At 38.2% G+C, this 19266-nt stretch overlaps 1 protein-coding gene across 6 annotated transcripts; it reads left to right on the forward strand.

Moving 5' to 3' along the window:
• The first annotated feature begins 679 nt into the window (after nucleotides 1-679).
• csde1 (cold shock domain containing E1, RNA-binding) lies at nucleotides 680-18883 on the forward strand. 6 transcript variants are annotated; one of them, XM_089119647.1, is made up of 22 exons: nucleotides 680-811; nucleotides 3841-4581; nucleotides 5970-6261; nucleotides 8626-8793; nucleotides 9390-9588; nucleotides 10217-10383; nucleotides 10900-10986; nucleotides 11216-11313; nucleotides 11402-11483; nucleotides 11779-11907; nucleotides 12104-12229; nucleotides 12338-12553; nucleotides 12645-12785; nucleotides 13019-13186; nucleotides 16147-16254; nucleotides 16506-16681; nucleotides 16782-16894; nucleotides 16972-17091; nucleotides 17199-17377; nucleotides 17462-17625; nucleotides 17809-17941; nucleotides 18072-18883. In XM_089119647.1, exons 3-22 carry the CDS (start codon nucleotides 6136-6138, stop codon nucleotides 18117-18119), a joined length of 2748 nt encoding a protein of 915 aa, XP_088975773.1. In that variant the 5' UTR covers nucleotides 680-811; nucleotides 3841-4581; nucleotides 5970-6135; the 3' UTR covers nucleotides 18120-18883. The 6 variants fall into 6 exon arrangements, with proteins under 6 accessions (XP_088975773.1, XP_088975772.1, XP_088975770.1 ...); XM_089119646.1 differs by lacking the exons at nucleotides 5970-6261; nucleotides 8626-8793 and adding an exon at nucleotides 4666-4744; XM_089119644.1 differs by lacking the exon at nucleotides 8626-8793.
• Nucleotides 18884-19266: the final 383 nt, after the last annotated feature.

The raw sequence follows: 19266 nt of genomic DNA on the forward strand, positions 1-19266 counted from the left end.
ATATATTTATTTTTCTAATACAGAAGAGTATTTATATCATTATTACGTTCATTATTTTTGAAAACTTTCATAATAAAACATGTTGAGTTACCTCTGAGAAGCGCCAATATGAATTTGTGTCTTATATAGCCTAACAATTTTCTATCCATACAGAGGAGGCATAACCTACTTTAAATGTATTGAAATTAATAAGGCGTCTTTGAGGAAACTTCGAGTATCATTTGAATATCTGTTTGCCGGGCCGAGTGTGCTGGTTTTTGGTAATCAAAATATGGTCACCTTTAATTGTTAGGTACTCATTTTATTTGGGGATTTTCTAAAAATAAATAAATAAAAAAAAACATCTGATAAGATGTCCAAGCTTGGGCCACTTATAGGAATCCCTGATAGTTTTTTTTATTTTTATTTTATTGACACAGTTATATAACATTAACAAAAGGCTTCCACTAATTCAAATTGTCCAGCCAACCAAGGCTTAAATACACATATTGTAACAAAATATAAATAACATTCCCATCACTAGGCTAAGTACATCTAAGCCAGGGTGGAACCATCAAAACAAAACAAAAAAACAAACAAAAACAAAATAGTAACGATAATAGTAATTATAATCAATAGTATTAAAACAGTTAAGAGTGAAAATATGGAACGGAAGTTATCTACTCTACTTTACAAGTGACGTCTGGCCCAGACGTGTCCCCCACAGTTCACACGGTATTGTTTAATATCGCGAGAATTCGCACAGCCCCTCACTACGTAATGTGCCGTGCTGCTTATGGCGGCGCTGGTGACAGTGCTGAAAGCTGTTGGGGTGAGTTTTTCCTCTATACTTATTAAATGTTGTGATGTCACAGTTCTCTCACGGGTATATGAATGTATGAGCTTCCGACATTTGTGTGTATATCACTCTTTCTAAATACCGGTGCGTATTTTTGAACAGTTAAACGGTTAAGGGTGGGGGCAGTGTTTCCTCTGCGTGTGTTCTAGCGGTTTAGCATGTTAGCCAGCGCTTCACTGATACTGGGCAAGAGCCGCTTTAAACCACGAATACGCACGAATTATTTTGACCACATTCGTCATGGGCGATGTTTTGCAAAGGTCACTTGTCAAGTAATGAACCGCCCAGTGGAGCATCCAACGCAACAGCAGCGGTCCAGCGTGACCCTACAGCCGCCCCGGGTGCCTTTGTTGTCGGGATGAGTGATTTATTTTAAGCCCGTCTGGATCATACTCTGTACCTCTATGTCGACACGTAGTTACTTGAGATAAAGAACTTAAACCCCCCTTTGTCAGGACAGGAAACGAGTTTACTTGTTTTCCAAATAAATTACTACTAAAATTAGCTTTTCCATTGTCATGGCAACATGAAAAAAACAGGAAATTTGGAAATTGTGCTTTTTCCAGGCCCTGGAAAGTAATTAAAATTGATAAAACCTTAAAAAAAACATTTTATAACAAATATAGAATATGCTTCAACTAATATTCCGCCTCACTTGGCACTCAGAGTAATATTAGCAATATGCGTACAATTCTTTGTTAAAACCCTTTCCCTGGTTTTCCAGTTGTGTCTGAATAAGATATGAACATGCCTTGGGAACGGTCACAACGGTTTTCTCATTTAAATGTGAAATAATTTGAAAAGATTGTCTTTTTAACCGTTTGTTGTTAGTCTTTACTCTTTATCCTCACAGTGCACTTTTTGAAATGCTCGTCTGAGTTCAGTCTTGTCTAAAATGGCATTGCTAGTGACTTTCGTCTTTGGATGAGATCCAGATGGATCCACTCCCGGCTATTGCTCAAGCGCAGTTTGCGTCACTTAGTTTAATGTCCTATTTTTTGCTTACGCATGCTTTAGAAATCTGCCGTTTCTTTTATTCTAATGAAACTTGCGAACGAAGAACAGTGGTTCCGATACTTTGTAGCTTTTGATTTGTATATTTGAGCCGGTGTCAAGCCCAGCTGAGCAGCACGCGCTCGAGGGTGTCGACGTCACGCACTTAGGTCTATAAACTTCTTCGCAGTGTATAGGGATCAATTCACTTGTTTTTCCACATTTTTATTGTACCAATATTGGCATGTTTGCCACCGATATCTTTTTACTGAATTTTAAAAAGGGATAGTTCAGACAAAGATTAAGTTGTAAGTTTCTCTCCCTTTAATTCCAACACTCCTGGCAATTTGTTCCCTCATGTTTTTTTCTTCTTCTAAAATTCAAAATCGCTTAACTTATAAACTTATAAAATAGATATTGTGGAGTGTCTGGTTGGTCTTTTCCATCATACAGCGTCTATGAAGTTGTAAAGCTGTGAAACGACAAGAAAAAATATAACCTACCATAAGTGTATTAAAATATTTATTTTAATAATAATTCCAAAATAATATTTTTTGGGAATTATCCGAATTATTATTTAAAGGGGATTATTCCTTTGTCACTGGAACCACAAGGTTGTAAATCTAGGCACGCAATGTGCTCTCAAGGTTTGTTTGTCTGGCTCTAGTTGTGTTTTTGTGACACAGAATGGGGAACAGGTCAAATTCTGACTATGACCTCCATTTTAAATTCAGCATGAAAAAAAAAAAAACTTTTTATTCTAAAAGTATGTGTTAATGTTATAAATTCATCCCTACATATGTTTAAAAAAAATGAACTTATGTTTAATCATAATGTCAAAACTGGACCTTCCAGTGAAAATGGCAGACACCTCTCTGAAGTATTCAGGACTTATCCAGTAGTTCATTCTGCTTAAACCTGCTCCTGCAAGTTCATCTGCCTCCACTTTTGAGTGCAAAATCAAATCAACTATCAATGCGTAGAACCGAGTCCCTCCCTGCCCTACATTTTTTTTTTTTCCTCTTTCAATAAATTGTTACACTCAGATGTGTCACAGTATGGAAGAAAAGATCTATCCCTATGTCAGTTTTATTGTAACTGTAAATATTTCTCTCTTTGTTTCTTGTGTACGAAATTGGCTGGCTATTAGATGTTGTCTCCATCCATTTTAAGCCTTTACTTGATCCATCATATCAAGTTGTGAACTGGCCTATATATCAAGCTCTTTGATCCTCCCACCTCTTGTGTAATAGACCAGAGGGAACTGAATGATTGGCATGCTGGATATCTGCAGTTGTTGACCGCTTGAATTGAATATATTCCATAAATGCTCAGCCAGCTGAGGGTTCACGCTGAGACTTGTTGATCCACGTGTTTTCAGTCAGCTGCTCGCTCTACACCAGGCCACTGAGGAAACTTTATTTTTAGGCCTGTGTATCAACAGGAGAGTAACATGCCGTTTTAACCCACATGTCATGGAATGAATGTGACTGAGGGGATTGATTGTTAAATCATTTCTTGAGGGTGTGGTCAATGCTGTCTGTGGGGATCCAAATTATTGAATAATTCATTAATCGTTATTTGATCGACCTTATCGATTGATTAACGATTAACTGATAAGCGGCTATTTTCCTGAGAATGTAAATTTCTCACGGTATCAATAGTGTCTTTAGCGTAAAAAGCGAAATGTTGCTTATATACTGAATAAAAATAACCGCGGATGTTTTGTTTCTTTTTTGCCGCCTCAAGTTTGTGTCTGGTTTCTCGAGTGAGAATCTCGTGTCGCGTTCGCAGTGTTCAATTAGCCAACAATGAATTTTTTTATTTAATTTGATCAAGTAAATTCTTGTCTGCAATTAATTGATAAGCGATCGACCGTTTACATCCCTAGTAGGGGGCAAAATTAGACGAGAAATCAATTAATATGGTGTATATTAGACTAGATGCATTTAATGTGTAACTAATCTGTCTGTGATCTAATATCCTTTCTTTTTTCTTTCCCCAAACAGTATGAAGTGAAACCGAATTGATTTTTGTACCATCTGAAACCTACTTCAAGTTCAGATCATCTATCGGTCAGAAGAAACGTCAAGGAAAAAGAAAATAACAAACATCCCCAAAACGACCCAACGGTACAACAACTCTAAAGACCAAGACGAAGAACTGCACTGCTACAAAACGAGAAAACTAAAGCAACCAAACGAGCAAACCAAAGATTTAAGAAACAGAACCAGGCCGCAACGAGCGTAGCAACCAACCATCAACGTTAACAGCAAAGGCGAGACCTGATCTGAGACAAGAAGTTTGTGCCTACTCAACAGCTTTGAAAAAGCACACGTCCCAACGCTGCGCCAAGCCCTCCTCATCCTCCCCGCACCTCTTCCTCTTCTGGGGTGCGGAGAGGGCTGCTGTCTGCTAGTCTTTTCAGTTTTTACCTTTTTCTTTCTGTCAATTGCAGACCGAATCCCTCCCTCCTGATCTTTTTTCCCCCCCGTTCACCTAGTCTTTCTCGTGTCTTTGTTAACTTTTTTTTCCCCCAAAAAGAAGTGTTCATACACCTGCACTTGCCTTTTTATTTGAATATCTTTATTTTTGGTTTTGCTTTTTATCCTTTATTTTTGCAACTTTTTGTAATTAGACGTCTGCCAGAGAGCCGAACCTTACAAGTGTGTGTGCATGTGCGTGTGTGAGACGAATCTGAAGCATTGATTGGTCCAAATCATTACAGCCTTCCAAGACAACAGAACAAGGTAAGTCATGCCAGACACTCCTCCTTACACTTTCTATCCATTACCTAATGAATAATCCTGATTTGTCTTATTTATAATTTACAGCAGGTTTCCCCAATCTCAGTCCTGGAGGGCCACTGTCCCTGCAGAGTTTAGCTCCAACTTTGATCAAACACACCTACCTGTGAGTTTCTACTGATCCTGAAGACCTTGATTAGCTTGCTCAGGTGTGTTTGATGAGGGTTGTAGCTAAACTCTGCAGGAACAGTGTCCCTCCTGGACCGAGATTTACAGTGTACCAAATCAGTAGGTTTTGTAACGGAGATCATTCAAGTTCAACATATAATTTACCTGGCAGTTAAAGTGATCTAAAATGAAATGCCTTAATGTCTAATACTACATTAAGACAATTCTAAAATAGCATTCTGTACGTGTCATGTGAACTTAAAGACTGCTTATTCACATTGGAGTACCACCCTTAGGCTGAATAACAAAACCTCTGTCAAAAGTGTTCTGCGTTCAGCTTACAAAATGTTTATCATAAACTAGCGCTGAGTCCAAGAATCTGCCCTACCAAAATGTACTTTCAGGAGCTGCTACAGGAACTGCGCGCACAAAACTTCTTACACAACGCATGTCTTCTTGCTCTTGAATGCATATTGGCAAGGCTTGAAAACTTGTGCAAATGACAGACTTTCGTGACCATGCAGCACTGGCCCGATTGGGACAGTGAACTTTCTAGGAATGTCTTTCACACTGAAATGCTCTCTTGTTAAACTTTGAATAAATGACAGAGTCCCTTCTGTAACATCACACAAAGTAGAGGATGATCTAGTGGAGAAGACTAGTAATAAGATTAACATCAATCAGATTCAGATATGTTCAACGTTTGCTGAAATAAATGCTTTCGTTGCTTTTGAAAATCGATATTGAATGGACCACGTTTCAACGAAAATGTTTACATTAATCATAAAATCAACTCCTCTCAAAAAATCATGACAGAACGACATGAGGGTGAATAAATGACAGAATTTTTATTTTGGGATAAATATTTTAATTTCTAAATTCTATTGAATGTACTGTAATTTCACACATTTTGTCCTGTTTGTCTTGTTCAAAGTGTGAATATTGAGTGAACTAAAGCTGTGCTAGGTTTCATTGTTTACTCATGTGCCTCTGTCTAAAGGGAAAGAGATCATAAGTACATAATTTAAGTTGTCTTTAGAAGAGTTTATTAGGTCTTGGCCAACCTTCTGTGCAGATGAGGCATGTTGTCTGTAGGGTCCTCTCCCCAACACACACCAACAGCCCTCGACTGACCCTACTGTGCTGCTTTTGTTCACTGGCTGTTCTTGTTGCCTTTCCCTCAGTTTATTTTCACAGCTTCCTTCCTTTCTTCACCTTTGCAGAAATCCAGAGGTATTTTGTTTGGGGTGTAACCAAAGAGAGAGGGGAAGGGAAGGAGCTGCAACACGACGACTGAATTAAAAATAAGATAAAATCTAGACTCTGGGAAACGACTTAATCTGATCCATCCCAGGTGTAGTAGATTTGGCCACTGTGAATGGGATAATTATGGGTAGTCCCTGGAAAGGTTTTGTCGAGTTTACCTTGCCGGCGTCGCCACCTGCAGCTTTTGTTAGCGCTGACCTGAACAGCACCTCGCCCGTCGGTCTCAGCCTGTCACCCTACGGCCGTTCCGTAAGTGCCCAGCCATCCGCTCTCCACCCTACTTTCCCCCACTCTCCTGAACTCGACTCGTTCATTGAACACACACTGTTGCCCCTCTCTGCGCTGTTCCTTTGCCACACCACATCATTCTGATCAGCAGGCTTAGAGGCTGGCCTCGATCACTTGCCATAGAGACGAGCAGCAACGAGAGGTGGCGAGGCAAGAGCGATGATATTGTTTTTACTAAGACTAACATAGTGGCTGGTTCATATGCATATGGTTACTTTACTCATTTGATTTGGCTGCTGTTGAACCGTGTCTGACTGACAGAAAATGGATATTAGGCTTTGTATAGGTGTTTAAAGTCATGTATCTGTTTCGATGTAATGGCCCAGTGGTCGAGGCTGGTCGGAGTCTGTGTCATCTTACCATTTTATGGATGTTACGGTAGTGCCATTCGCTTCATCAAGCTAACACATTCTGATTTTCCTCGAGCATGTCTTCCAGCACAGGGACAAGAATTAAAGGAGTAGTTCACCCTAAAACAAAAATAATATAATCTCATGTTATTCCAAACCTGTATGCCTTTTTTGCCCCTATGGAACAAAGATAATAATAATAATAGTAATAAAAAATGTCCTTACAATTAGCCTCATTCATGAAATTTTCATAAATTAATAAATTGCACGGAAAATAGATCTTCCTGAAAACTCTTCTGGATTCACAAACTATTCATAAACCTCAGATTTGATAGTAAAACATGTGTATGTAAATTAATTCCAATTATTTGTGAATAGGGCGGGCGTGGACTCTCATTCACAATTAGCATAACCCGAGGGCATGAATTGCAGCTACGTAAATTACATGTCCAGGAACTCTGTGACATTTTCTGGACTTCCTTCTCTGGTTTGGCTCCAAATGCAAAAGAGACTAATTGGCTACATGCCTAAAAAAATATCTTCCATTTAAAGTGTGTGCACCAAAGATTTTTTTATCCAGCTGGAAATGCTCTGCTAGGGGTGCTTTAGCATTTGAGGCGCAGATATCTTTCTAGCTGAAAACCTTTGCTTGCTATTGCTATTATATGGAATATCCACGAAGTAATGTAACTTGTATCTGATTCCACAGATAGTTTGTTTTATCAGCAATTTTTTTTATATAAAAATGAATTAAAAATTAAGTTGTTTACATTGCATTTTTATTTGTAAAAATAAGAAGTGATGGTTGGTCGTATTTCTTACCCCTCATCCACTGGGATAGCTGATTTAAAAAAGTGAAGTGACGAGAGCTGTTTTTTTACCCGAATTTGAACATTTTTCAACTTGTTGACCATAAAAAATATCTCAAACACCCATTTTATATTTATCTTCCAAGCGCTAGTAGAAGCAGGACCTACTTTTTAGGACCTACTTTTTGTAATCCTTTGATGAAAATTATTAGAATCAGAGATAATTGTTTGCATCTGAAGTGTTTGTCATTCTCAAGCTTTAATGCAAAATGAAACCTCTCAGACTGAATAAACATTTCACAACATGCTTTATTAAAACCATCACTAAAATTGAACACGTTCTCCTTGAATGAAGCAGTCAAGGTAAAATGCGTCACGCGTAGTCCCTGGGGGTATATCAGAGCTTAAGTTAAAGCCGCTTTCTCGAGCCCCATCACTGCGGACAGTGAGCAAAATACATTTAAGCTCCTCAAGATTTAAAGATGACCAAAATGTGCAAACAAACGCTTGAAATATTATTAGTGTTATGAAAATGCAGTTAAATCGCACAAAAGTTTGTTCTGCTTCTGTTTTCATGAATGAGGCCCAATGAAAGTCAGTGGGGTCAGATGTTTTTAGGACCTTCTTTTTGTAATCCTTTGATGAAAATTATTAGAATCAGAGATAATTGTTTGCATCTGAAGTGTTTGTCATTCTCAAGCTTTAATGCAAAATGAAACCTCTCAGACTGAATAAACATTTCACAACATGCTTTATTAAAACCATCACTAAAATTGAACACGTTCTCCTTGAATGAAGCAGTCAAGGTAAAATGCGTCACGCGTGATACCGTGACATTGGAATGCATTGCAGTGCAAAGAAAATATTGTTAATAATAATAGTGCAGCTGTTGGAATGGATTTGGTCATCTGTAGGTATAGTAAATTGACATTACTATTTGTCATTTGGCAGCAACGTAAGGAGAAAAAGGAGAAATATTTGTTTTTACCCCATCCACGTCATCACAGTGGTTTGATAGGCCCTTTGGCAGGTGTTTTTTTTCTTTTTTTTTTACTCTGTAAGGTCTGTAAACACAATGTGTTTATGATGCCATTTATTGGCTCTTCCTGTTTGATCCTTAATTTTTAGCTTTTTTTTAATCCACTCCCCCACCTTATACCCCCCAGTGTTTCACCACCCCCTACCTCCCACTCAAGATGGAGGCCTCTGATGCCCCTGTTGCTGCCCCCTCCACCTCAAGCCAGCCAATCCCCCGCTCTGCCTCAGTTTCATGCCATTCCTCTCGCGCCTTAGGGGGCAAAAAGCAAAAGCGGACCCCCTTGTATCAGCGATCTGTAAGTGGTCATGATTGGACGGTGTGCTGGCTTGATGTTCTCACAGTGTCAATACCTGACACTAACTGCATGCTTGGAGTTATTTTCAAGCTCTTTGTGGAGCTTTTAGAGGATATCTGTTTTTAATTGTCTAACTTTGACCACATGCCTGCTGACCGTTGACTTACAATTTGTGGATGAAGTTGTCCAGAGAGACTTGAAACTTTGGATGTGTTGAGTTTGTTTGCGTGTATATTCTAATATATAACTAAACGCGTGTGGGGTGGATTCTATGCATGAACGCAATTTCTCGTTTTAAAGACACCAATGGAATTTTAAGTTAAGTGTTGTTTTCTTTAGGATTGTACAGGTTTCAGATTTATTTATCTTGGTCATTTTGATCAAGGAGCCAGTTCAAGCAGGCCACACAGAGGAGAGAATCTCTTACATCTACATTCAACTATTTTATTTCTTTTGTGTGTGTGTGTGTGTGCTGCATTTAAAACCTTGTTTCATCCCATTTTACCATTTCCGCACTTGTGTTCTGATCTGTTGTGGAGAGCTGAAGGTTGAATATTGATGAAGTGAATATTTGAACGCGTCTTATTTCTCCATAGATGAGTTTTGACCCCAGTCTGCTGCATAGTAATGGCCATGGTGGATTTGCCAATGGAACAAGCATGGGAGTCCGTGAGACAGGAGTGGTTGAAAAACTGCTTACATCGTATGGTTTCATTCAGTGCTCTGAGAGACAGGCCCGTCTCTTCTTCCACTGTTCTCAGTACAATGGCAACCTGCAGGAGCTTAAGATTGGAGGTATGGATCGAATGAGGTGGGAGAAAACAGCAAGAACTAGGGATAAGCAGTATAACTAAAAAGTGTATTTATTAGCCTTTTGAAAGTAACCATTTTGGCCATGTTCATTACCAAAAACATCAAACATTTTTCATCATTTAATCGGCATTATGAATCACTTTATTAAAACAGACAAGTTTTTTAATAAAAACAGTAACAGTTTGAATTCATGAAAATTAATTAAATCTACTCGAATTGTATAAAACTATACAGTCAGTACACCATAATTATACAAATGAACTAGATCTATCCGTTTTTTCCTTTCAAAGGGATGAAAACTGGTAGATAAAGATTAGGCTTAAAACAGATTCTTCATCATTGGATATCTAGTGGATAAAATGTATTGTAGCCTTCATATTTCAGTTGAAATGGCTAATATTTTTGAATCAGCTCTGATTAAAATCATTACAATATACTCCTCTCCAGCAAAATCGTCACGAATGTATTGTCAAGATTCAATATCGACAAGCGCTAGTAGGAATCTTAATGCAAAAACACACGCATGTAAATATTTTGTTTTGCTTCCAACATGAATATTAATGCAGCTATTGACTTATTCCGTGTCATGTCTTTCCCATTACTTTTTCAGATGATGTGGAGTTTGAGGTGTCGTCTGATAGACGCACTGGCAAACCAATTGCGGTGAAGCTAGTAAAAATCAAGGCAGAAATGTTGCCAGAAGAGCGAATTTCTGGGCAGGTGGGGCCTGACTTGCACGCCTCTCCTTTAACTGTGCTGCATGGTTTTATTCATCCAGTTAAGGAACACATTTTACTTTTGTGTTTTATTGTCTTTGTCCCATTAATGTCTGTCACTGTTGGATTTCAAGCTCATTTTTAATCCATATTGATCAGGCAAACGCACATGCATCACTAGTTTCGAATATCAGGAATAACATCTAGCAATCCTTAACTGACCTGATGTAATTGCTTTGTTTTGTGTGGGTTCACGATGAGCTTGTTTGTCTTCGTCTTGTTGGGTGGACTTTTCATCCTCATTTAATATACAGTTGTGGGAGAAACAAATCTTGATTTGTTGTCAATGTCAAGTCTGTCAGTCATTTATTTATATATTTAGTTAGTCTGGTTCCTTGAACTCAGACGTACAAGTCAATTCTTAACCCTAAATGTTCTTAATTAAAAATCGAATTTAGTTTACATTAAGCTTCTATGTTTAGGGACCTCTTTAGCATTTTAACATGGTTGATCCTGTTTCTGTCACCAATGCAACCTTTAACCTTGGCTTGTCTGTTTGTACGGTCCCTTTCTCCAGGTAGTTTCAGCCATCCCCTCTCACCTGGACGGGAAGTCTGCACCTGGCCAAGTGCCCACAGGCAGTGTGTGTTATGAGAGGAACGGGGTATGTGTCATTTATCCTCCTTTGCAGAGTTTCCTAAACATTTTAAACAAAATCACTTGTTTTCTACCCTCTCTTGTGACCTGTGTTCCTTTAAGTTCTATATAAGCAGATTTAGCTAAGCAAACCTAGAGAAATGCACTGAATTAAACAAACGCATATAGTCTGCATGGTGCATTGATTTTGGTAGTTGATTTTTCTGAAAATGTTTGTGGTTTGAATCTTCTCACAGGAAGTGTTTTATTTGACATATGCCCCTGATGATGTGGAAGGAAATGTTTCTTTAGATACTGGAGATAAAGTCAGTTTTTACATGGAGACCAACAAGCAGTAAGTTGTTTTCTTTAATGTCTAATTGATATAGGTAAAATGTCAAAAGGGCACTTTTTTATGTGGAAATTATTTCTTTTTCTTTCAGTACTGGTGCTGTTAGTGCTCACAACATTGTATTGGTAAATAAGCAACAGTCAAGATGTCAGGGAGTGGTTTGTGCTACCAAGGTAAGGATCTGATTGAAAAAATGAGTTTTGTAGCTGCTTTTTTTGGTAGAATGAATAATGAGTGATCTCCTGCCCTCTGGTGGGAAAGCAAATGCGAATGGCAAATGTACTTCAGACTGCTATTATCTAGTCTGGCTTAATCAAGTTTTTTTTTTGTTGTTGTTAATTTGTTTGGGATTTTTTAATTTGAACTAGTGCCAGAATTATTAGTTTATAAATGCTCAAATTTAATTTTGAAAATATAGATTTAAATATATTTGTACTGATGTTACAAAGCTATGATTGTGTCTTGCAGGAGGCCTTTGGATTCATTGAACGAGGGGATGTTGTGAAGGAGATCTTCTTCCACTACAGTGAGTTTAAAGGGGATCTAGAGGCTCTACAAGCTGGAGATGATGTGGAATTCACCATTAAAGAAAGAAACGTAAGCTTGAGTGGAAATAAAGGACTTCTGAAAGCAAAACTTTATCATTGACTTTACTATTGGTCTTTTGTTTGAAACTTTAGGAATTATAATCATTGAAAAGATACAAAAGGTTTTACTTTCATTCATTTTGATTGAAATGCATGATGCATTGTTGTTTCAAACAGCGTTATAGATGTTTCTCTTTGCTTCATAGGGCAAGGAAGTGGCCACAGATGTGAGACTGTTGCCTCAGGGCACTGTTATATTTGAGGATATTAGTATTGAAACCTTCGAGGGCACTGTCTCCAAGGTTATTCCCAAGGTTCCCACCAAGAATCAGGTTTGTAATCAGCTCTTGTCATTGGTCTTCCTAGACTCTCTTGATAACATCACCATATAGATACTGCTTGCATGTTAAATCGAATAAGACTCCATTTGTCTCACTCAGAACGACCCACTGCCTGGGCGAATCAGTGCCAGAATTAATTTCACTGACAAAGAGCTGCTATTTGGGGAGAAGGACACCAAGTCCAAAGTGACACTGCTGGAGGGAGACCATGTCCAGTTCAATATATCCACCGACCGACGGGACAAACTAGAGCGAGCGACAAATATCGACATCCTCCCTGACACCTTCCATTTTACCAAGGAGACCCGTGAAATGGTACAACTGCAGAACTCTTTATGATTTTTCTTGCAATGCTTTTACTTTTTGCTAATGTTGGCTTTGCTTCTCTATATGTCTTTTTGTGCAGGGTGTGATAGCTGCCGTGCGTGATGGTTTTGGCTTCATCAAATGTGTGGACCGTGACGCCCGGATGTTCTTCCATTTCAGCGAGGTTCTGGAAGAGAGCCAACTGCACATTTCTGATGAAGTGGAATTCACTGTGGTGCCTGTGAGTTCCTAGATATTACCAAACCTGAACCACTTGTGTTGCTGATTTTTTTTTTTTTTTTTTGGTCACAATTTGATGTCTGAATGACATCCTGCCCTCTATATGCTGGAATTAGCCTTTATAAACAGCTGACTAATCTGGGTTTTTTACTGTAAACAAAACGGGGGCAAAAGTAAAATTGATCTTGCATTGCCTCAATCCAGCTTTAAAACACCCCCTCTTGCCTTCATCAGGACATGCTGTCAGCCCAAAGAAACCATGCCGTGCGGATCAAAAAGCTGCCCAAGGGTACAGTGTCATTCCACACTCAATCTGAGCTGCGTTTTATGGGGGTGGTGGAGAAAGAAGCTGTGCCTGCTACTACCAACAAGAGCTACAGCCCCAGCAAGGTCAAAGAGAAGGTAAATAATTTCTTGACTTCCTGAAGCTACACTTCTGTTATAAAGTTTGGGGTCAGCAAGATGTTTTTGAAAGAAGTCTCTTATGCTCCCCAAGGCTGCATCTATTGATCGAAAATACAGTAAGGGTGCCTTTACACCTGAGCGTTTGTTTCGGAACCTGGTGAATTTTCTCCCTTGGTTCAGTTTGTTTAGGCATATGTGAACAAAAGCAATCACGCTCTGATCCGCACCAACAGAATCATATCGAAAAGTCTGAATGAGGTGGTTTTCGGTTCGCTTGAGGTGTGAAAGCAAGCCGAACCAAATGGTATAATAATTGATAACAGGAAATGTGCTGTATACATAACAGTAGTGTCTGATTCTGTAAGCCCATTAGTTGTCACAATTGAAAACAAAATGAGCGCATTCGTATGGTGTTTGTGTGTATTGACTGTTAACCTGGGAGGGGAGATTCAGAGAGAGCGCATTTGTATTTGCTGTAGTAGTAATACATTTGTAGTATATTACTTAAAAACAGGAAAGATGGCTACATTCGTATATTGTTTGCAAGCGTCTTGACAGTTATAAATAAAGCCACAATAAGATCATGGAGCAAACTTGTCAATCTTTTTGATAGATGACGTACAGGACACTGACCATTAAGAGGACGCACATTTTGGTATGCTTTGAAAGGTTTCCTTGTAAAAGCAAACCGAACCAAGAAGAAAATGCAGCATTGTAACAAATTAAGTCCCGGTTTCAGAACAAAACAAAAAATGATCTACAGGTGTGAATACGCCCAAAAACAGCACTATTGTGCTGTGAAATAATATCATCACAATTTAAAATATAATTTACTTTTTCAAATGTAATTTTTTCCTGTGGTGGTTTTTCACAGCCACAAATATAATTCTAATATGCTGAATGGTGCTATAGACAAACAGTATTTCTTATCACAGTTTAAAATTTTAGTTCTGCTTAATATTTTTTTGTGGAAACAACCTTGATGCATTTTGTTTTCATTTTTTGTTTTAATAAAGTTCAAATGAGCAACATTTGTGAAATATAAATCTTTTGTAACATTTTAAATGTCTTAACTGTCATTTGATCAAATTAATGTGTACTTTAAAAGTGTTAATTTCTTTTAAAATTCTCATGACCCCAAACTTTTGAATGGTAGTGTAAATTTAGTTGGTTTTTATTTATTCTTTCTTTGTGTGAATGGAAATTTGGAAAACCACCCGTCATAAGTAGAAATGAATGACTTTGAACATGGAGGAATTCAGTTGCTAATTTATTTATTTTTTTTTAATAATTTTACTTTCTAGACTTTAGCTTTCATTTCCCCTCTCTGCTTGTTTCCCTCTTGATTGACGCAAACACGAAATACAATTGCAGGCTTTGAGGTGCTATGAAATGCAACTGCCTCTTGTCTGACCCTCTTTTCTTTCTTTTTATTTTTCCTTTTCTTTTTCTCCTTTTTTATTTTTTTTTTTAACCATGCTCGTCTACATTAGAAAAAAGACAAGGTAGGCTGCTGTTTCCTGCATGCTGCCTCTCCTCCACAATGTAGACCAGTTCAGTCATGCTGTCAGAAAATCCTATTCTGTAAACATGATCTTTAAAACATTTATGGGTACCAAAGATGAGATTTAGCTTATTGTAATTATTTATTTTTAAAACATCTGCAATTCAAATATTTTCTGATTGGTTAGAATAAATCACAGATGTCTAATCCTCCGCATTTCTCTCCTTTAAGGGTAAAGTTGAAAAGGTCAGTTTGATCTGTCTCTGTTTGGTTATGAGGCCTGTTGGCATGAGCTGGGAATGATTTAGTCATACAGACATGTTAACCTCATAACCATACCAATTCAAGCTGTGCCACTCTGTGTGCATTCTTTTATGAGGGGTACAACGGTTCTGTTTCTATGTTGCTCATGCAATTACTCTTGAAAATGGATGTCACGCAATTTCATACACATTTTCAACTGTGGTACAGATGTACTGAAGCGTGGGTGGCAAACTGTACGGGAGCAGTTTTACCCCTAGTTTTAGTGTGCGCATGATGACTAAATCTTTCATTAATTGTCTTGTTTCTTTATTTACTCATTGTGTAAATACATTTTTCCCCATGCTTTGCTTCTGATTGGATATTCATTTTGCAAATTAGGCGTTGCAAAATGTATTGCTGCTGATACCCAGAGACACATTCGGCCTGTCCAAAAACCCACACTTGTCTTCATACATTATTTCCTGTGTGTAGAACTTTTGATTACCTGACGGTACACTTTTCTCATAAAAATGTAAGTGTTTACAGAGCTTTACGACACAATTTAGTAATTGTGGTCCTTCTAATTAAGATATAAAAAGCAATTGTACAAAATACACCCATTTTTGCACCAATAAAATGGGCAACTCTTTGTTATACTGCCAAGATAAATGTAATATCTAGTTCATTTAACTTGCTGTGGAATGTTGACGTCTCCTGTCGAAGTTTCAGTGACACTTGAGTTTCTGAACATGATGCATGATGGGATACACTTAGCCTTGAATACTACTCCGAAGTGGTATTTGTTGTGTGTTAAGGGCACTGAGCTTGCGCACTGATTTTGCACACTCACTTCCTGTTGTGTGCATGTGCTCTCAAGTGGCCAAGACTACATGTGTAGGTTTTTGGACAGTCCCAATATTTACAGGGTTCTCAAGTATCTGCAGTCTGATGTGTTGATGCTGGCCATCACTGTCACTAGTTAAGGAATTATGATTTCTGCACTTAAAATCACCCTTGAAAGTGCACACTCAGTAGTATTTTTTTTTACCTTTTTTTTAAATCATGAATACTTAAGAATACTCATGCTGTATGTCAGTGTAAGTCCAAGATGACCAAGTCAATCATAACCAGAGCTGAGGTGCTCTCTGTTGTGTATATGTTAAAAAAAGTTGTTGGTCCCAATGTGAATATGTATTTGTGCCGTCACCAGGATGCAGAAGAAGGCTTGATTGCGTATGAAGAGAGTGGAGAGAAAAGCACTATTCCCTACCATATTAAAGACCTGGATGGAGGCATTTACCCACAGCTTGGAGACAAGGTACGTTAGGCACTACAGCTCAGTGTTGTGCTCGTTGAATTTGTGCTTTTCGTGTTTTTCATGTTAAACTCGAGAATGGAATGATTTTGTTTATTTGGAAGCATTTTATTATAACCATTTATGAGACGAATGTTACGTAGCAAAACATCTAATTTTTAGAAAAGAATTTTCTTCAGCTTTTTAAATTAACTTGTAATCAGTAAGAGCAGATGTCATTTTTGGTTTAATGTAAACCGCCTTGTCTCCACTAGGTGGAATTCTCCATCAGTGAGGTGAAACGCACCGGACAGCAAAGTGCTGTGTCCTTCAAGGTCCTTAATCGTGCTGTTGGCACCAAGAGGCTTCTGGGATACATAGCAACACTGAAGGATAATTTTGGCTTCATAGAAACATCCAATCATGATCAGGAGATCTTCTTCCACTACAGGTAAAGTTTCTACCTGATGGTTTTGACTTGTTTTAATGTTTTTTTTTTTTTTTTTTTTTTTTTGTCTTTTGATTTATGGTTTACTCTGAATTGTTTGCAGTGAGGTGTGTGGGGATGTGGACAACTTTGACTTGGGAGATACGGTGGAGTACACTCTCTCCAAGGGTAAAGGAAACAAGATCAGTGCTGAGAAGGTCACCAAAGTTGCAGCTGGTATGTTAGAGACTTATTATGGCCTTGGCATTAATAATACTTGGTTCATGCAAGTAACACAGCTCTGTATGTGTCAGTGAATGGAGTAGGAGAGGATGTGAGTAATACTGTGTTCCTGGGGAAAGTGGTTCGGCCCTTGCGCAGTGTGGACCCTTCTCAGACAGAGTATCAAGGCCTTATTGAGATCACAGAAGATGGTGAGTGATGACATCTGACATCTCTTTTTAATATTTTGTGTATCTAGAGTTTTGTATAAAGTGTTAAACCATTTTAACAATTGTTCTCTGCTCAATCACATTACCAGGCTCCAGCAAGGGCCAGAGTTATCCATTCGGCATTGTCGGTATGGCCAATAAAGGTGACTGTCTGCAAAAGGGTGAGATGGTGAAGTTTCAGTTGTGTACAATGGCCCAGACAGGACAAAAGATGGCCTGCAACATTGTTCCTCAGCGCAAAGCCCTGGTGGAGTGTGTCAAAGATCAGGTAAACTCATGTCCACTGTGAGTTTAATGATGCAAGAAAGTGTTCGACACTTGCTAAAAGTAGTCTGGTTTTTGTTTCCCCCAGTTTGGTTTCATCACATATGAAGTTGGAGACAGCAAGAAGCTGTTTTTCCACGTCAAGGAGGTGCAGGATGGTCTGGAGCTGCAGGCCGGTGATGAAGTAGAGTTTTCTGTGATTTTGAACCAACGCACAGGCAAATGCAGTGCCTGCAATGTTCGCAGAGTCAGGTTAGACTTCTCACTTAAATGTATTACAAAGTTGTTGTTGTTATTATTAGGGGCCAAGCACCAAAGGTGCGGAGGCACGTATTTATTATTATGATAATTATTGAGTTGTAAATCATGTTATAGTTATAATTGCTTTTTATCAAATCTAACCAGAATTATTTTTTTTCTTTTCTTTTTATACAGTGAGGGTCCAAAACCCGTAGCAACGCCTCGACCTGACAGACTTGTCAATCGTTTGAAGAGCATCACTCTGGATGACACTAACGCTCCCCGTCTTGTCATTATCAGACAGCCTCGTGGCCCAGACAATTCAAAGGTAACAGCATTTCTGTTCAGCATTTTTGGGGGTGATTTAAGTAAAACTTCTGGCACCTTAAAACTGCAATTTTAGACTTGAAATAACAGATGGATGATCTTGATATTGACCTGGTGTTTTGTTCATACAGGGCTTCAGTGTAGAGAGGAAACTCCGCCAGCCTGGTATTACTGACTGAGAACTGTTCACCCCTCTCCTCTTCACTACGGATGAGACACCTTGGAGAAAAGCAATCAGACCAAGGGCATAGGAAGGGATTTGTGTGTCTGTTTCTCTCTCTCACTCATTTGATCTCTCTCTCTCTCACCCATAAAAACAATTCACAGAATAACAAACACATCAAGACTCGAACATTAGCACACACAGGTCCCTTTCTTTGTCACAGGATCCCTTGCAAAAAAAAAAAAATACTCATCTCATTGTCTTCATTGTATGTGTGATGGTTTTGTGTGGTTGTAATTTGAGCAAAAGCCCCCTCGTGCTGTGTGAGTGTGTGGTATGCATCATATGTTTGGAAAAAGTTCACTTGTAAGGTTGTTATTGTTATGCAGAGGATATGAGGGGAAATTTGAGGTTTGTAGTTCTCACATCTTTTAGATTGAGATGTGGGGACTGTTTAACCCACTTTTCATTTCTGCTGAAATTGAAATGCCAGGAATTCTGCACCTGCTGCTGTGTGAGTGAGTTGTTGTTTTAGAGTAGCTTTGCCTGTCTGTATTTTGATTTCCGTTATATATACTTTATTCTTCCTGTATCACTTGAATACGTCTCCCCATGTTGTTTCTCACCTGGGTGATATTGAGATATTGTTGGTCTCTTTTTGGTGAGAAATAAAATGACCTTAAAGTTCTTTTCACTCACATTTTCATTCACTCACCTAATTCCTTTGAGTAGCTTTTAACATGGATCTGAAAACGAAATAAATTTTCTCTGCGCTCAGAACTCACTTGTGTATGGTTTTTGATTGTGTAAATTACAATTTTTGAGATTATATTGTTTTGTTTTTTAAGGAGCCTTTTTTAATTCCTGTCCTGATTTCACTTGCTCCGTCTGGGCATGTGCAGAATTCCTAATGGCATCTTGTAGCCTGCGGTCTTTTTTTTTTTTTTTTTTTTTTTTTTTTTTTTTTTAATGATTTTTCTTCTTTTTTTAAAAAAAAAGATCTTTTTCTTCGCACATACTTTTCTTTTTCTTTCTTGAGTTTGAGTTTAACTTAAACTCAATATCTGCTAATGAATAAATAAAGAAAAAGGTGCCTAAAAACAAACAAAACAAAAAATGAAACAAAAAAAAAATTGGTGTCTCCTCTATCCCCAAACAGCCAC

The sequence above is a fragment of the Pimephales promelas genome, chromosome 14 (genome assembly GCF_988280905.1).
Source record: "Pimephales promelas chromosome 14, fPimPro1.hap1.1, whole genome shotgun sequence".
NCBI lineage: Eukaryota > Metazoa > Chordata > Actinopteri > Cypriniformes > Leuciscidae > Pimephales > Pimephales promelas.